Below are 16,541 nucleotides of genomic sequence, written 5' to 3'. Positions count from 1 at the left end.
TGTGTCTTTATGTGTGCACGTTTATGGTAACAGTGACAGGTGTGTGTGCCTGTGCACACAAAGGTGTCTACAAGTGTAGAGACTGAACAGTTCAAGATACGTTAATTTCCTACACCTACGTACTCAGAAATGCTTGTGCATTCACAGCTGTACACACAAATTCATTCACTCAGCAAACATATATGGAGCACCTATTGTGTGCCGGGCCACCCTGACAGCAGGGAACAAAACAACACAACCAGCCAGGCACCATGATGCATGCCTGTAATTCCAATGGCTCAGGAGGCTGAGGCAGGAGGATCACAAGTTCAAAGCCAGCCTCAGCAACTTACCAAGATCCTGTCTCAAAATAAAAAGGGCTGGGAATGCAGTTCAGTGGTTAAGCAACTCTGAGTTCAATTCCTGGTACCAAAACAACAACAACAAAAAAACACAACCTGCCTCCCTGGAGACCCCACAATGAGCAGGACACTTGGCAACATACAAAGCCATGGAGCAGAGTATCATTTCAGAATCAAATGAAGGAAGGAGGGAGGGAGCCATGTGGACCTGTGAAGACTATTTCAGGTGAGTACTGTTTCCAGGGCAGGAACACCGCTTCCTAGGTGTGTGTTCCAGAAACACCAGAGGCCAGTGATCAGACTGAGCAAGGAGGAGGGATGGACAGGAGGCCCACTTACCAATGAACAAACACTTGTCTGTGTGCACACACCCACATCCTAAGCATGTGTCTGTCTTGTATATATACCTCCATGTCCGTCTAAATCAGTTTGTGCATGTAAATGAGTGTGTGTGTATATTTGTGTCTGTGTGTGCCTGCCTGTGTGTGTGTTTCTGTGTGTCTGGTTGTCATTGTTTTAGCAATATTTTTGGGATTGAACTCGGGGCGTTTTACCACTGAACTACACCCCCAGCCTTTATATTTTTTTTATTTTAAGACAGGGTCTTTCTAAATTGCTGAGGGCCTCCCTAAGTTGCTGAGGCTGGCCTCAAACTTGCGATCCTCCTGCCTCAGGCTCCTGAGTCACTGGCATTACAGGCAGGCGGCACCGTGCCCAGCTGTTTTTGTGTGCTTGAAGGTGTCGTGGGAGTATGGATGAGGAGGCGTGCTTCTGTGTGTACCTCTGTGTGCGTCTTAGTATGTATGTTCCTATCTGGGTGTGACAGAGCAAGTGTGTGAGCCATGTGAATCCCTGGGGGGGGGGAGCTGAAGCCGGCAGCCTGTTCCTCTGTTTGTGGGTGGAGTCTGTGTTCCCAATGCACAGCTCTGCCCTCCCCACACTCCCTCTGCTTGCAAGTGCCCATCAGGTTGGCACTGGCCAGGCTGGGTGAGGTAGGGTGGCTTGTCATGGTCGAGTCTCTCTTCCCAGATCTGACACTGGGCTCCTCTCCATGTGACTCCCTAGGCCTGAACAAGACATCTTCTTTCTCCTGCGAAGCCCATAATGCCAAGGGGGTCACCACATCCCGTACAGCCACCATCACAGGTGACAGAAAAGGGACCTGGGGAGCTGGGTATCTGAGGGAGGGCTTGAGGCCAGGAGTCTGAGCAGGAGGCAGAGGGCAGCGTTGGCAGCTTTGGGTAAAGATCCCCAGGGTCAGTCCCTCCCCTTGTCTGTCCACAGTGCTTCCCCAGCGGCCCCGTGACCTCCACCTGATTTCCCGCCAGCCCACAGAGCTGGAGGTGGCTTGGACCCCAGGCCTGAGTGGCGTCTACCCTCTCACTCATTGCACCCTACAGGTGAGATTCCCTGAGTTTGGTCACCTCAATCTCAGGCCTCTTGCTACCCACAGCCACAGCATTTTCCTCCCCCAGCCCTTCCAGGCCACTGGTGTATTGAAAGGAAATAGAGTCCTGGGTTCAAATCCTGACCCCACTCCCTGCTGACATTCTCCCAGGGGAGACCCACAATGAGCAGGACAAGTCACTTAACCTCTTGTGAGCTTGGGCAAGTCACTTAACCTCTCTGGTCTCCATTCCCTCATCTATAATTCAAGCATAATGGTAGCACCTACCTGATAGGCTCATCGTGAGACTCCAATAGAGAGAACGCAAGTAACCAACTTAAACTAGTATCTGGAACAAAGGAGCTGCCTCATGAACTATTAGCCATTTTTGTTGTTTTTAGCATTAGTGATATTAACTCTAGCCAGGTTGGAGCTGGCCTGTCACCCCTGGATAGCCACAACTCTGAGCTTTCCCCACTCAGCCCTGACCCCTCTGGGTCATCACTGTCTGGGGTGTATCGTGGCCTGTGGGTTCTGGGAGGGTCAGAGTTGTCAGTCACCCTGGCTCCTCCTTATTGCCCAACACAGGCCAATCACAGAGCAGGAACATTTGTTAGAAGAATATGCGACAATAGAGATGAGCTAGACCTAATTGCTGCCCTGAAGTTGCTCCTACTCTAGAGTAAGGAAAACACAGGTGCGAGCGCAGACAAGTCACCAGCTCTGTAAACACAGGCCCGCTGCTGGTCTGACTTTCCCCGAGGTTCAGAAGTTGGAGATGAGGGTTGGATGGTGGCTGCCGTGGGAGACAACAGTAGTCAATGATGACCCACTTTCGCTGAAAGTCAGCTGTGTGCTGGGCCTTGTGTTATGGCTTCATGCACACCCCCTCGTGTGTTTGTGAAGGAGGGTCTGTGGATACACCCATTTTCCAGATGAGGAAACTAAGGATCAGAGATGTTAAGCAACTCACCCAAGGTCACAGGCAGAAAGTAGCAGAGGCAGGATTCAAACCCTGTCTCTCTAATCCCAAATGATGCTGTGTAGCCAGTACCTGATTATTTGGGAATTGCCTGCCTGCCTTCCTTCCTTCCTTCCTTCCTTCCTTCCTTCCTTCCTTCCTTCCTTCCATGTTGGGGATAAAACCCAGGGCCTTGTCCATGCTAGTCAGGAGCTCTGCCCTGAGCTAAACCCCGGTCACTGGGAGCTCTCTTTCTTGCACTGCTCTGGGCCCAGCCTTTTCTTGGTGCCATTTTAATCCGGGAAGTGAGCAGCTGTTCGTCTTGCCCTTTTCAAGGTAGGGAACTGAGGCCCGAGAGGGGATGTGACCCCGCCCCCACGCCCATGCCTACGGCTAGAAGGATGAAGCTATGATTCAATGCCATAGGCAGCCCAACAAGGGAGACCTCGAAGGCCAGGTCAGCCATTAGCTGCATCCCCACCCACATCCATCCAGTGTCCCCAGGAAAGCAGAAGTGTGTCCCCTTCCCTCTCCAGGTCTCACTTCCTGCTGTGCTCAGGCTGGGGCTGAATGGCTCTGGGGGAGGGCCATGGCCATCCTAGGAAAAAGAGAAGTAGGAGTGGGTCTGGCTGCTGAGCCCCTCTCCCCTTTGTCCTGGCACAGCTTCCTCTTCCCTCTGTCACCGTGGGTCAGAGAGCAGGCATGGGAACAGCCTGTCCCTCCTGCTACTCACCATCGGCCTGCCTCGTCCCTGGGTCTCCTGGTGGTGCCATCTTCCCCTGGGAGGACTACGTGACTTTGGACAGGCTCCCGAACCCCTCTGGATCTCAGCTTTCTCATCAGGAGAATGGGAATGAGAACAGAGAAGGTGCTGAACGGGGAACCTGATCCCTCCATGGTACCAAGAAATGCAGAGCACTTGCCTTGCATGATCAAGGCCCTAGGTTCTATTCCCAGCACCACAAAAGAGAAAAGAGAAATGCTGCTGTTGCTAATACGATATTCAGACCTGTTTGACGTGCATTGTGTCATTAGACTTTACACCCTGGCAAGTAGAGAGTCAGGGGCCCATTTTCTAGAGACAGAAACTAATTCAGAGAAGTTAAGACATTCACCCTTTGTCAAACAGCAAATAATGTCCAAGGCAGGACTTAAGACCCAAGGAATCTGGCTTCAGGGCTCACATCCTTAAGCAGGGGCCTGGGTAGATGTACGAAGAACCTGTAGAGCTGTGCAGGGTGTGCAGTGTTGGACACTTGCTGCCTGACAGCCTCCCACACACATCCAATAACAGTGACAAGCACGTTGTGTGCACAGGTCATCTCCTAAATGCCTGTATGCATCCAGTCAACCTGCAAATTGCCACTGTTACACCTTCCCCCCGCCCCAGTATTACTGGGGATTATTGCTTTACCACTGAGCCACATCCCCAGCCCACTTTATTTTTTTTATTTTGGACAAGATCTCCCTAAGTTGCTGAGGCTGGCCTTGAACTTGTGATCCTCCTCTCCTGCCTCAGCCTCCCAAGTGGCTGGGATTACAGGCACGCATCAGTGCACCCAGCTACTTCAAGATAACTTTATTTATTTTTTTTTTAAAGAGAGAGTGAGAGAGGAGAGAGAGAGAGAGAGAGAGAGAGAGAGAGAGAGAGAGAGAGAGAGAGAATTTTTTAATATTTATTTTTTAGTTTTCGGCGGACACAACATCTTTGTTGGTATGTGGTGCTGAGGATCGAACCCGGGCCGCCCGCATGCCAGGCGAGCGCGCTACCGCTTGAGCCACATCCCCAGCCCAAGATAACTTTTTTAAAATCAGGGAATTCTCCAGGCTTGGTGGTATGCACTTGTAATCCCAGCAACTCGGGAGGTAGAGGCAGGAGGATCGTGAGTTCAAAGCCAGCCTCAGCAACTTAACCAAGGCCCTACGGAACTTAACGAGAACCTGTCTCTAAATAAAATATAAAAAGGCCTGGGGATGTGGCTCAATGTTAAGCCTGCTTGATTCAATCCCTGGTACCAAAAAAAAAAAAAAAAAAAAAAATCAGGGAATTCACTTATAGAAGCTTAGAACGGACCTCAAATCTGCTCATTTTCCAGATAAGGAAACTGAGGCTCAGAAAGGGAAAGAGTCTTGAAGAGTCTTAGCAAAGGTGGCTTTTGACAGAGCCACATCATCTACCTCCATGGTTTCTTTGCTTTGCTAATCTAGGTGTCCATATTGACCCAGATGGAGCTGCAGCACACACACACACACACACTCACACCCTTGCAAAGTTGTGTGGTGTGCTGGGAGGCCACAGTTGAGAGGGGCGTGACTGCTGTGCGTGATTGCGCGGGCGTCCTGACCTCACCCCTTTCCCTCTCCGTAGGCTGTGCTGTCAGACGACAGGGTGGGTGTCTGGCTGGGAGAGCCGGACCCCCCGGAGGAGCCCCTCATCTTGCAGGCATCTGTGCCCCCCCACCAGCTTCGGCTGGGCAAACTCCACCCTCACACCCCTTATCATATCCGGGTGTCCTGCACCAGCAGCCAGGGTCCCTCACCCTGGACCCACTGGCTCCCCGTGGAGACACCAGAGGGAGGTAAGAGGGCTGGGGAGGGATGTGGCCCCACCCACTACACTTTGCTTGCACCAGTTCCCCCAGAGCATCCCCTCTCACCCCCTTGCCCCACATGGCCTCCGTCTCCCTCCTGTCCAGTGCCTGACCCCTCGGCACTGCCCACTGGCATCTCTCCCAGATCTCTGCCCTGTGCTTCCGCTCACAGGAGGCTTGCTCGGGTTGCCTGCGCGTGTACCCTGTGCTCCCTGCCTCCACTTCCTGGGAACAGGGGAGGGGGTCAGAAAGAGGTGGGGGTGCCAGCTTCCCCTCTTCCCTGTCCTCCAGTGCCCCTGGGTCCCCCTGAGAACGTTAGCGCCATGCGGAATGGGAGCCAGGCCCTCGTGTGTTGGCAGGAGCCAAGGGCGCCCCCACAGGGCACCCTGTTAGGGTACCGGCTGGCGTATCGAGGCCAGGACACCCCAGAGGTGGGTGCTGCTGGCTGGGCTTGGGTGGAATGGTTGCGGGAGGAGGGAGATGGGGAGAAGGCAGACCCTGGTGCGGCTTAGAACTACAGAGATACCACATTTGGTGCAGAACATTCTGGGGAGCAAATGGGGGTTCAAGGCAGAGATTAGGGAATGGCTATATATGACCCATTGCAAAAGCATTTCAGTATTCTAACAGTTTTACAGCCAGTAGCCATATGGCCTTTTGAGGAAGAGGCATATTTTCCTAATTTGCAGAAAGGTCCTACCTGAGTTCGCAATACCCCGGGTGGTGGAGACAGATAGGATGGGAATTGGAAGGAGTTAGAGAGATGAACGTGAAAATCCAGTTCTTCACATTGACTGAGCATGCCATGCACCTAGCACGATGCTAAGGAATCCAGGACATGGTAGAGAGTTAGCAGATAAAAGTCTCTGCCTGGCGCAGCTAATGTTCCACTGGCCAGGGGTAAGGAGGGAAGAGAGGGCCTGGAGAAAGAGATGGAGTTGAGGCCAAGTGTGCAGTCCTGAGTTGGGGGCCTGGGTTCTGCTCTAATGCCATTTCTGACCTCCTAGGTGCTAATGGATGTAGGGCTAAAGCAAGAGGTGACCCTGGAACTGCGGGGGGACGGGGCTGTGCCTAACCTGACGGTGTCTGTGGCAGCCTACACCGCTGCTGGGGATGGGCCCTGGAGCCTCCCTGTGCCCCTGGAGCCCTGGCGCCCAGGTAACTACAAAACCATGCTCAGCCCCCCTGCAATCTACCCACAAGGACCTCGCCTCTTCTTGATGGCCTTGACTTGCTCCCTGTACGTTTTGTGTTTGTGTTACCCTAGCCGAGTCCCATTGGAAGCCTCCCTCACTCCCTCATGTGAGCCCTCTCTGAGCATGTCTCCCCTCTGTCCTTTCTCCTCACAGGGCAAGGACAGCCAATCCACCAGCTGGGTAAGGGCTTTTGTACCCCTTCTTCCCTCCGTCCCCTCAACACCCAGTGAAGGGTCAGTCACCACTCATGTATTCTTGACACATCCTCTTCATGTTTCTTAAACTCATTACTTGAACCCTCTGCTTTTTGGGTTTGTGTGGTCCTTGATGGAGGTGTCTAGAATGGCCCAGCACTTTGTAGGTACTTGGTGAATGGTAGATGGATGGATGGATGATGGATAAATGGATGGATGGATGGATGGATGAGTGGATGGGTGGACAGATGGATGGATGAACAGATGGACAGATGAGTGGACAGATGGACGGATGGATAAGTGGACAGATGGGTGGGTGGATGGTGGTTGAATGGATGGGTGGGTGGGTATGTAGAAAGTGAATGAGTACTTGGATAGGTAGAATGAATGCATGGACAGGTTGAAGAAAAATAGGTGGCTGGATAAGTGAGTAAATGAATGGATGTGTGGGTGGGTGGATTAGTAGAGGAAAGAGAGAGAGTGAATGGGTATATGGATGGATGAATGGATGCATGCGCAGGTCAAAGGATAGATGTTTGGATGAGTGAGTAAATGAATAGATGCATGGGTTGGTGAGTGGGTAGGTGGATGGATGCATGCATGCATGGATAGATGGATGGATGGGTGCATGGATGGATGGATGGATGGATGGACAGAAGGATGGACCAATAGATGGATGAATGGAGTGTCCTCCATACATCCATCCTCTCAAATATTTCTCCAATGATTCTTGAACATTCCTCCTACATCTTTTGTACCCTGACACTAATACAGTCCACCATCTGTAAGTCAACTCACTATCCTTGAAAACTCTCTCACGCCTTTCCATATTTCTTCACACAGTCTTTCCACACACACCCCACCCTCCTTCTATATCCCATCATGTTCCTTCCCTCCTTACACACACCTCCCGAGCCCATGACACACCTTCTCCTCTCATTCACGAGCTCTGTAAACCTGGAACCCACTCACCATGTATTCCATGTTGCAAACACTGGAAAACTTACAACCCACAGTTCATCCCACGCTCCTTAGATGTCACCCCCTCACCCCCACCAATCAGAACCCATTTTAACACACACACACACACACACACACACACACACAGAGAATTTCTTGACTAATCCTTCTGCCCTTTTGCACACCTGTCCCACCCTTCTCACGTGCCATGATCACTGCGCACTCCACTCACGCTGAAGTTACATCCTCAAAAATCAAGGCTCCTTCTTTGTGTCAAAAACTAACAGCTGGCTGGGTGCAGTGGCGCATGCCTGTAATCCTAGCAGCTTAGGAAGCTGAGACAGGATGATTGTGGGTTCAACAAAGCCAGCCTCAGCAATTTAGTGAGGCACTAAGCAACTCAGTGAGACCCTGTCTCTGAATAAAATATGAAAAAGGGTTAGTTAAGTGCCCCTGAGTTCAATCCCAGTACCAAAACAAAAAAACCAAAAAAACTAACAGCTGGGGCTGGGGCTGGGGCTCAGTGATAGAGCACTTGCCTAACACGTGTGAGGCACTGGGTTCAATTCTCAGCACCACATAAGAAAAAAATAAAATAAAGTTCCATGAACAACTAAAAAAAATACATATATAAAAAACTAACAGCTGTCTCCCTGTGCACACTCACCACACCCCTTTGCTCACTCATTTCACTCTCATTCTCGCTTTCTGTACTCACAGAACACTATTCAGAGATGCTCCCTAGTTTTCTGTCCCCATACTCCTTCCACACGCCCTGCACACACCTCTCGCACCATCCTGTGCTACAGGAATTCTCTTCCCCACTCACCTGTTCTCCAACCCCAGGCCCAGCTCCTTGCACCACCATCACACACACACACCCCTGGACTGCTTCAGATTTGCCATGTCCATCCGTGTCCATCCGTCCCTCTTTGCATCCTGTCAGCCCATTCTAGACGCATCTGCCTTCCCTTCGCACTCATTGCACTAATTACACATTCCTCAAGAACTCATCCTACTCTAAGTTCACCCATCCTGCAAGTTTCTCACTCTTTGTGCTTAACAGACATACCGTGTCCATTGCATGCCCCGCCCAGCCCCGCTTAGCCCCGCCCAGCAGTGTTCCTGGGTTTGCAAGTGTCTCCATCCCTACCAAAGACATCCACAGCTTTGTCCATGCCTCCTGCCTTCCTCCCACGTCCCATCCTTGGGTCCCAGGGAGCTGGATCCAGGACCTCAGCCATGACCTGTCCCCCATCCTCCTGACAGTGAGTGAACCCCCAGCTCCTGCCTTCTCGTGGCGCTGGTGGTACGTACTGCTGGGAGCAATTGTGGCCGCTGCCTGTGTCCTCATCTTGGCCCTGTTCCTTGTCCACCAGCGAAAGAAGGAGACCCGCTATGGGTGAGTTAGCGCTCCATAGGGAGGCTTCTATGGACTGGAGGCTTCTATGGACTTCTATGAAGCTGGGAGGCCGGGAGACCAGTGAGGAGGCTGGTGTGGGAAGAGAGATGACCAAGAATCGGAACAAGGGCCAGGAGGCCTGGGGATGGATGGAGGGCCGAAGGGAGCAGTCCAAGATGTGCTCAGCAGACGCTGGAGCACAGGAACAGCGGGGCTCGGGTCTGGGATGGTGCCTGCTTTAGCCCCTGGTGGAAGGAGTGGGGTCCACATGATTTACAGGTTTCTCCCCATTTCCCCAGAGAGGTGTTTGAGCCAACAGGGGAGAGAGGTGAGCTCGTAGTCAGGTACCGCGCGCGCAAGTCCTACAGTCGCCGGACCACCGAAGCCACCCGTAAGTAAACCCTGTGCTTCCCCGCTGGCCTGGAGCTAAAATAACCATAGAGAACTGGGTCTTCAGGGCTTCTGTAGATGAGTGAGAGAAGAGTCTCTGAAAGCCTTTGGATACAGGAGTGTTAGAACAACAGTCCCTGAGCGGAATTGTGGAACCATACGGAGCTTTGGGCTAACACGTTGGTCTTCAAATCACCAGACCTCAGAGCCATAAGATCTTGGAATAATGTGGGCATGGTGACAATAATGATGAAGAGTGTGACAGTGAAAATGATGAGCTGGTGACAGGGACAGGGTTGAGGTGATGATGGTCAGGACTGTGAGGAAACATGATGGTGATGGTGGTATGACAGCCTAGCCTAGCGCGTCCTAGGCGACAGGTGCCATTCAAAGGATTCTACACATATCGCCCCCTTGATCCTAACAACCACTCAAGGACATGGGTACTTACCTGTGGGGAAACGGTGGCACAGAATGGTTAAATAAGTGACTCAAAGCCACACAGCTTGTAAGTTGGATAACTGGGATTTGAACCCAGATCGTTGCACTCTGAAGTCTGTATACATAACTACCATGCTGTGCAACCTCTTAGACTCATAGAATGTTGGGGAGATAGAATCCATCTTGGCCTGAAAAATGATGTGCTCATCGCTATTCTATTGGTGAAAATCATAGAATCATAGCTTATAGAATTTTCTGAGGACCATAGAGTCGTGGAGGGTCCCAGCTAACGAGGGACAGAGAAAGGTCTTGATCTCACACACAGCAGGACGGCTGCAAGGCCCCAGGGGGAAGTTTGGAAAGGGCTGGGAAAGACATTTATCTAAGAGGAGAAGGAAGAAGAAGATAGAGGATTGCAGTAATTTAATGGAATAGTATGCAGAGGCAGTTCCTAAAGTGTGATTCTGGTCCCCTGGGGTCCCTGAGACCTAGCAGGGGGCCTGGGGTCAAAACAGTTTTCATAATCATACCAAGATGTCATTTGCCCTTTTGCATGCTCCTCTGGTGAGCACTCAAGGGCTTTTCCTGAGGCTCCCTGACCTGCTGTGATGTCCTCAATTGCTGGTGGACGAGTGCTTGTGTGTTCCTGTGTCTTCAAAATCTATCAGTTTTAGCCGGGGATGCACGCCTGTGATCCCAGTGGCTCAGGAGGTTGAGGCAGGAGGATCACAAGTTCAAGGTCAGCCTTAGCAACTTAGCGAGGCCCTAAGCAACTTAGCGAGACTCTTTCTCAAAATAAAGTATAAAAAGGGCTGGGGATGTGGCTCAGAGGCTAAGCACCCCTGAGTTCAATCCCCAGTACCAAAAAACAAAAAAAAAAAAAAAAAAAGAAAAAGAAAAAGAAAGAAAGTGGATGCCCCAGGAGAACAGGTCATGTCCTATTCTCAACCTGAGTGTTGGATTTACAGTGATGTTCACAATGAATTTGTGAAAATCCATTGAGCTGCTCACTTAAAATTTATGTGCAGATTATACTTCAATAAAAAGAAATATTTTAAAAAATAATGTTTTTATATCGATTTACCAAATATTTTCATATCTCTTATAAATTTTAGTTGAATATCATATCTGGTGTGCTGCCTGATAATGTCTTTTATATGAGGATTTATTTGCTTATTTACTTTGTGATGGGCACATAATGATTGTGCTTATGGGATGCCGGGGAAACTTGGAGACAGGTGTGCAATGTGGAGTGTTGAAGTCAAGGTAATTACCATTGTCCTCTCCTGAACATTTGCCATTTCTTTGTGCTGGGAATTTCTGAATTCCTCTTTAAAAGAAATATTTGGGGGGGCGGTATTAGGGATTGAACTCAGGGGACCTCGATCACTGAGCCAGAACCCCAGCCCTATTTTGTATTTTATTTAGAGACAGGGTCTCAATAATGAGTTGCTTAGCATGTCGCTTTTGCTGAGGCTGGCTTTGAACTCATAATCCTCCTGCCTCAGCCTCCCGAACTGCTGGGATTACATGCGTACCCGACCCCGCCCAGCTAAAAGAAATATTTTTAATAACTGGTACAGCAGAGTGCTGAGCAATCGTGGTACACACCGGAGCAAAATTGTGGCCACATTTTACTCCCATAGTTGCCACTGTGGGGGGAAGATTCGGGGTGTCGTCAGAGGAGCTGGGCTGGGGAGGCAGGATATCCAGGGCAGTAGCTAATTCTGAATCAAAGCAGAAGTAGTTCAGTGTCTCAACCAAGGGCACATCCCTGCTGGCGAGGGCCACCTGGAGGGCAGCCCGCTCCATGGCTCCGCCCACCCTCCCTGCAGTGAACAGCCTGGGCATCAGCGAGGAGCTGAAGGAGAAGCTGCGGGACGTGATGGTGGACCGGCATAAGGTGGCCCTGGGGAAGACCCTGGGAGAAGGTGAGTCCTCCCCAGGCACGCATCTCCTGAACCCTGGGGTCTTTCAATTCCCTGCCCCCACCCAGCTCCAGGAAATACAGGCCCCACGCCCCCGCCACTCCCCCAGGTCAGTGTCTTCCTCCCGCCCTCCACAGGGGAGTTCGGAGCTGTGATGGAGGGCCAGCTCAACCAGGACGACTCCATCCTCAAGGTGGCTGTGAAGACCATGAAGAGTGAGTCTGAGCATGCGTGTGCACACCTGGGGACGCCCATCCCCGAGGCGATGCCAGGCCCCTTCCCTGTGCCCCAGCAGAGCAGAAAAGTCAGTGTTTATAGCTGGGGAATGGAGCTCCTGCCAGGTACTTCAATAGAAAGAATCCAACCTGGGGGACATTACTCCCACAGCCGAGGAAGGGCTGGAGGAACGGCTGGAGCAGGGAGGCAAGCTGGACATCAGCGGCAGCAGCTGAACGTCCTGTCCACCCCTAGGCCTGAAGGGCTGAGAGAGGAAGGGTGTTACCAGAGCCGTGGCCGGGAGCACCCGGAAGAAGATGGGAGCACAGAGTTAGGGGCCGCCTGTGGAGCTGTAAACACAGGGGACAGACAGCTACCCCAAGGGGATTCAAGGAGCAGAAAGAGCGAGAAGTGTGCTGGTTCCTCCCCTTCTCCCTCCCCCTGCCAGTCTCTCATCAGCCTCCTGTTGGCAGACCCCATCAGGGAATCCCTTCCATGGGAGCCTGGGAAATGCAGTTTTAGGATTGTCCCTTTGTGACTGATAGGTAGCAGAGCACAGGCAGGTCCAGATCAGCTGGATGCTGCTTCCTTTACCAGCTGTGCGATCTTAGGCTAGGGACTCGTCTGAGGGAAGATAGGAAGGTGCCCGGCTGCCTGGGTTGGAACTCTGCCTGTTGGTTTCCAAGTCACGTGAGCCCTTCAGGCAGGTTTCTTAAACTTTGGGGGCCTTGGTCTCCTCATCTTTTAAATGGGGCGATGAGTTAGAACATCTGTTTGATGGAAATCAGATGATGATGATGATGGTGGTGGTGGTGACAATGACGATGATAATGACAACAATGATAGGAGGAGGAGGGAAGGACGACCCACCCCCATTCACCTCATCTTCTCCCCCAAGTTGCCATCTGCACAAGATCAGAGCTGGAGGATTTCCTGAGTGAAGCCGTGTGCATGAAGGAATTCGACCACCCCAACGTCATGAGGCTCATTGGTGAGTGACGGAGGGACCCATTCCCACGAGGCCAACCCGAGGGAAGAGCCCTCCTTCTGGTACTAGAAAGGTCAGTCTCCAGGCTCCCCGCTCCCTGCGCCTTTAGGATCAACGAATCCCCCCTCCTCTTCTCCCTCAGCTTGGAATGTGACCTCTGACCATTCCCAGAAATAGCTGAGGTCCCCAGGAGGGCTCCGGAAACATCCCTGGGAACTCTGTTAGAAATGGCTTCTCTGAAGCTCCCGTCCTTGCTACCCACCCCCCCAAACATATGGAGGCAAGATTTTTGAGGGGGAGGCAGAAGAGGATGCGGCCCGCTAGGAGGAGGTCTTGGCTTCCCCTCCTGTCCAGTGGGAGTGACTGGAGCTTCCTGGGGGGGGTGGCGCTCAGGCGTCTGTTTCCAGGGTTCCGAACGAGAAGGCTTTCCAGCACCTGTGGTCATCTTGCCATTCATGAAACATGGAGACCTGCACAGTTTTCTCCTCTATTCTCGGCTTGGGGACCAGCCAGTGGTAAGGGGCATTTAATCCTCCAGGTCACAAGTATTCATGGAACACCTACCTAGCAGGTACCCAGCACTGCTCATACCCGGGGAGGATCCCCGTGACCCTGAGCCTGCTCTCACGGAGCCTGCCTTCCAGGGGGAGGACCAGGCAATAAATAAGCTGAGGAACACATAAACAAGATAACTTAGGTGCTAGGCAGGAAGTGCAGAAGAATGAATGATAAGAGTCCAGTGAATGGATTCAGTTAGACTGGGAAGGCCTCACTAAAGAGGTGACCTTGAAGGAGGAGTGGGCTTGTGGGGCACAGGGTGATTGGACAGGAAGTAGACCAAGCCAGGGCTCAGTGTGGGCACAGGCTCAGTCGTGGGAACAAGCCTGGTTTGAAGACCAGGAAAGAAACACATAGTATATGTGGAGGCGAGAATAGTAGGAGATCCTAGAGAAAGGCAGGAGCAGATTCTACAGGGCCCCATAGGCTATGGAAAGGGGTTGGGTTTAATTCTCAAAGCCATGGGGAAACCACTGGGGCAGAGCAAGGCATGCACGGGAAGGGAAGGAGGAATGAGAGGAGCCGGACCTTGGGGACTGCGATGACCTCCCTCTCCCCCATCTTGGCCCCCAGTTCCTGCCCACTCAGATGCTGGTGAAGTTCATGGCAGACATTGCCAGCGGCATGGAGTATCTGAGTACCAAGCGATTCATACACCGGGACCTGGCTGCCAGGAACTGCATGTAAGGTCAAGCCTTTGGGGATCCTCACCTTCCTCAGAGAGCTCTCCCCCTCCTTCCTAGGATGGAAGCAGGGAAGGTCAGAAATCAAGACCCGTTTAGAAAAGTCAGCAAGGGCCAAGCATGATGTGAGACCAGGAATCCCAGCGACTCAGGAGGCTGAGCCAGGAGGATCTCAAGTTTGAGGCCTCAGCAATTTAGTGAGACCCTGTCTCAAAATAAGAAATAAAAGGGGACATGCTGGGACGTGGCTCAGTGGTAGAGTACCTCTGGGTTCAATCCTCATCAGTGCAAAAAAGAAAAAAAAAAAAAAAAGAAAAAGAAAAGGAAAGGTCAGCAAGGGAGTCTGGGAAGGCTTCTCAGCCAGGGACACCTGAGTTGATACCTTGAAGAAGAATGGAGGACAAAAGAGCTGGGGTTGGGGAGACAGCTCAGTGCATAGCACGAGGTGAGTAAAGGGGAGGTGTGACATGCAGGTCCCATCTGTGTCCCCTCCCTGCTGAGTGTCTTGCCTGGGACTGCCCTTAGGGAAGGGTCACATTGGATAAGGAAATTAGATTCCTCAACAGCAGCAGGCAGGAAATAGCCCAGAACTGGGAGTAAGAGGAGGTGCAGAGGGAGCGGAACCCTAAGCTTAGACTCTGAGTCTCCTGACAAGGTCAGAGTCATAGAAATCACAACTGGAGAATCACAGAACCTTCTGAAAAGGGCATCGTATTCACAACTCTCAGGAAAATGGAAGTTTCTCCCTGCCCCAACTTTTTACTTTAAAAAATTTCGATCTTAAAGAAGTTGAGAGAATCATACGAGTGAACACCCCTGTTGACATTTCTCCATGTTCCTTTTCTTCTCTCCCCTCAACCGTTTACAAGCAAATCACTGAGATCGTGATCCTTCATCTCTAAGTCTAAAGTGGGTAGCTCCCAAGAATAAGGGTTTTCTTAATCTTATCTAATCATAGTTCTTTGTCCCAACTAAGAAGATTAATAACAATTCTGTCACATAACCCATGCCATATTTGGATTCTTCCAATTTTATTCCATTTTTTTTTTTAGTACCAGAGTTTGAACCCAGGGATGCTTAATCATTGAGCCACATCCCCAGCCATCATCATCATTATTATTATTATTATTATTATTATTATTATTATTATTATTTTATGTTTTATTTTGAGACAGGGTCTCCCTAAGTTGCTTAGGACCTCACTAAGTTGCTGAGGTTGGCCTTGAACTTTTGATCCTCCTGCCTCAGCCTCTTGAGCCCTTGGGATTACAAGCGTGCACCACTGCTCCTGGCTACAAGGTCTATTTTAGAATAAAGGGTTGAGTGTCTCGTGTACACACATAGATGGGTGGGATGCACAAAAACGAAACACAATATCTGCCTCCTCAAAAATGTGTGCTCAAAAATAGCAACACTGTTTACAGTTGTTTCCCCTCATGATCAGGAGGCTGGCTGGGAACTGAGGCTTATGCTGCTGCCTTCACCATGGGAGAGTATGGTACAGAGCCCTGGGGCTGCCCTTGAGGAGCCACACTGGATAAGGAAACCAGACTCCCCAGCAATAGACAAGTAGAAATTCAAAATTCAAAGTACAGTTTCTACTGAAAGCTTATTGCTTTTGCAACATCATAATATCAAAAGGCCCTAAGTGGAATCTTTATAATCCTGGGACTATCAGCACAAAAACAAAGCAAAAGTGGAAAAACCCTAGAGGGGTGCTTACTGGAAGGAAATGTGTTTCTTTTTCTATTTCATTTTTATACTTAACATTTTGATATATATTTACACTCACTAAATACACCTTAGCCAAGTGCAGTGGTGCACACCTGTAATCCCAGTGACTCGGGAGACTGAGGCAGGAGGATCACAAGTTCAAGGTCAACCTTGGCAAGCTAGCAAGGCTCTAAGCAACTTAGTGAGACCCTGTCTCAAAATAAAAAATAAAAAGACACCAGGTGCGGTGGCACACTCCTGTAATCACAGCAACTTGGGAGGCTGAGGCAAGAGGATCACAAGTTCAAAGCCAGACTCAGCCATTTAGTGAGGCCCTGTCAGCAAGACCCTGTCTCTAAGTAAAATATAAAAAAAGGACTGGGGCTGTGGCTCAGTGGTTAAGCACCCCTGGGTCCCATCCTCAGTACAACAAGAATAAAATAGAATACATTGTATGTGGAGCTCAATGAGTTTCGACATGTTATTGACTCAAGTAACTATCACGGAAGGAATATTTCTCAGCCCCAGGAGACTCCTTTGTGCCCCTTCCCAGTGTTTTCCCCTAAGCAGCAGCTTCTCTTTGTCACCAGCA

The 16,541-nt window shown here is 50.8% G+C and overlaps 1 protein-coding gene across 2 annotated transcripts in view; it reads left to right on the top strand.

Annotated features, from left to right (window-relative positions):
- The window catches only part of AXL (AXL receptor tyrosine kinase), a 29,526-nt gene that overhangs the window by 6,216 nt on the left and 6,769 nt on the right, over positions 1 to 16,541 (top strand). Inside the window, exons 5-17 of one of the 2 annotated variants that reach the window (XM_081275269.1) lie at positions 1,407 to 1,487; positions 1,626 to 1,741; positions 5,058 to 5,268; positions 5,572 to 5,711; positions 6,288 to 6,438; positions 6,630 to 6,656; positions 8,900 to 9,032; positions 9,332 to 9,423; positions 11,699 to 11,794; positions 11,929 to 12,006; positions 12,906 to 12,998; positions 13,389 to 13,510; positions 14,127 to 14,236. In XM_081275269.1, the coding sequence (XP_081131395.1) occupies positions 1,407 to 1,487; positions 1,626 to 1,741; positions 5,058 to 5,268; positions 5,572 to 5,711; positions 6,288 to 6,438; positions 6,630 to 6,656; positions 8,900 to 9,032; positions 9,332 to 9,423; positions 11,699 to 11,794; positions 11,929 to 12,006; positions 12,906 to 12,998; positions 13,389 to 13,510; positions 14,127 to 14,236 (1,450 nt within the window). The remainder of the gene's footprint in view (positions 1 to 1,406; positions 1,488 to 1,625; positions 1,742 to 5,057; positions 5,269 to 5,571; positions 5,712 to 6,287; positions 6,439 to 6,629; positions 6,657 to 8,899; positions 9,033 to 9,331; positions 9,424 to 11,698; positions 11,795 to 11,928; positions 12,007 to 12,905; positions 12,999 to 13,388; positions 13,511 to 14,126; positions 14,237 to 16,541) is intronic. The other variant, XM_081275270.1, reaches the window with a different exon arrangement.

Source organism: Spermophilus citellus (assembly GCF_964194105.1).
Source record: "Spermophilus citellus genome assembly, chromosome: 18".
NCBI lineage: Eukaryota > Metazoa > Chordata > Mammalia > Rodentia > Sciuridae > Spermophilus > Spermophilus citellus.
Note: the sequence above shows the minus strand (reverse complement) of the source record. Positions and strands in the feature narration are given on the sequence as shown.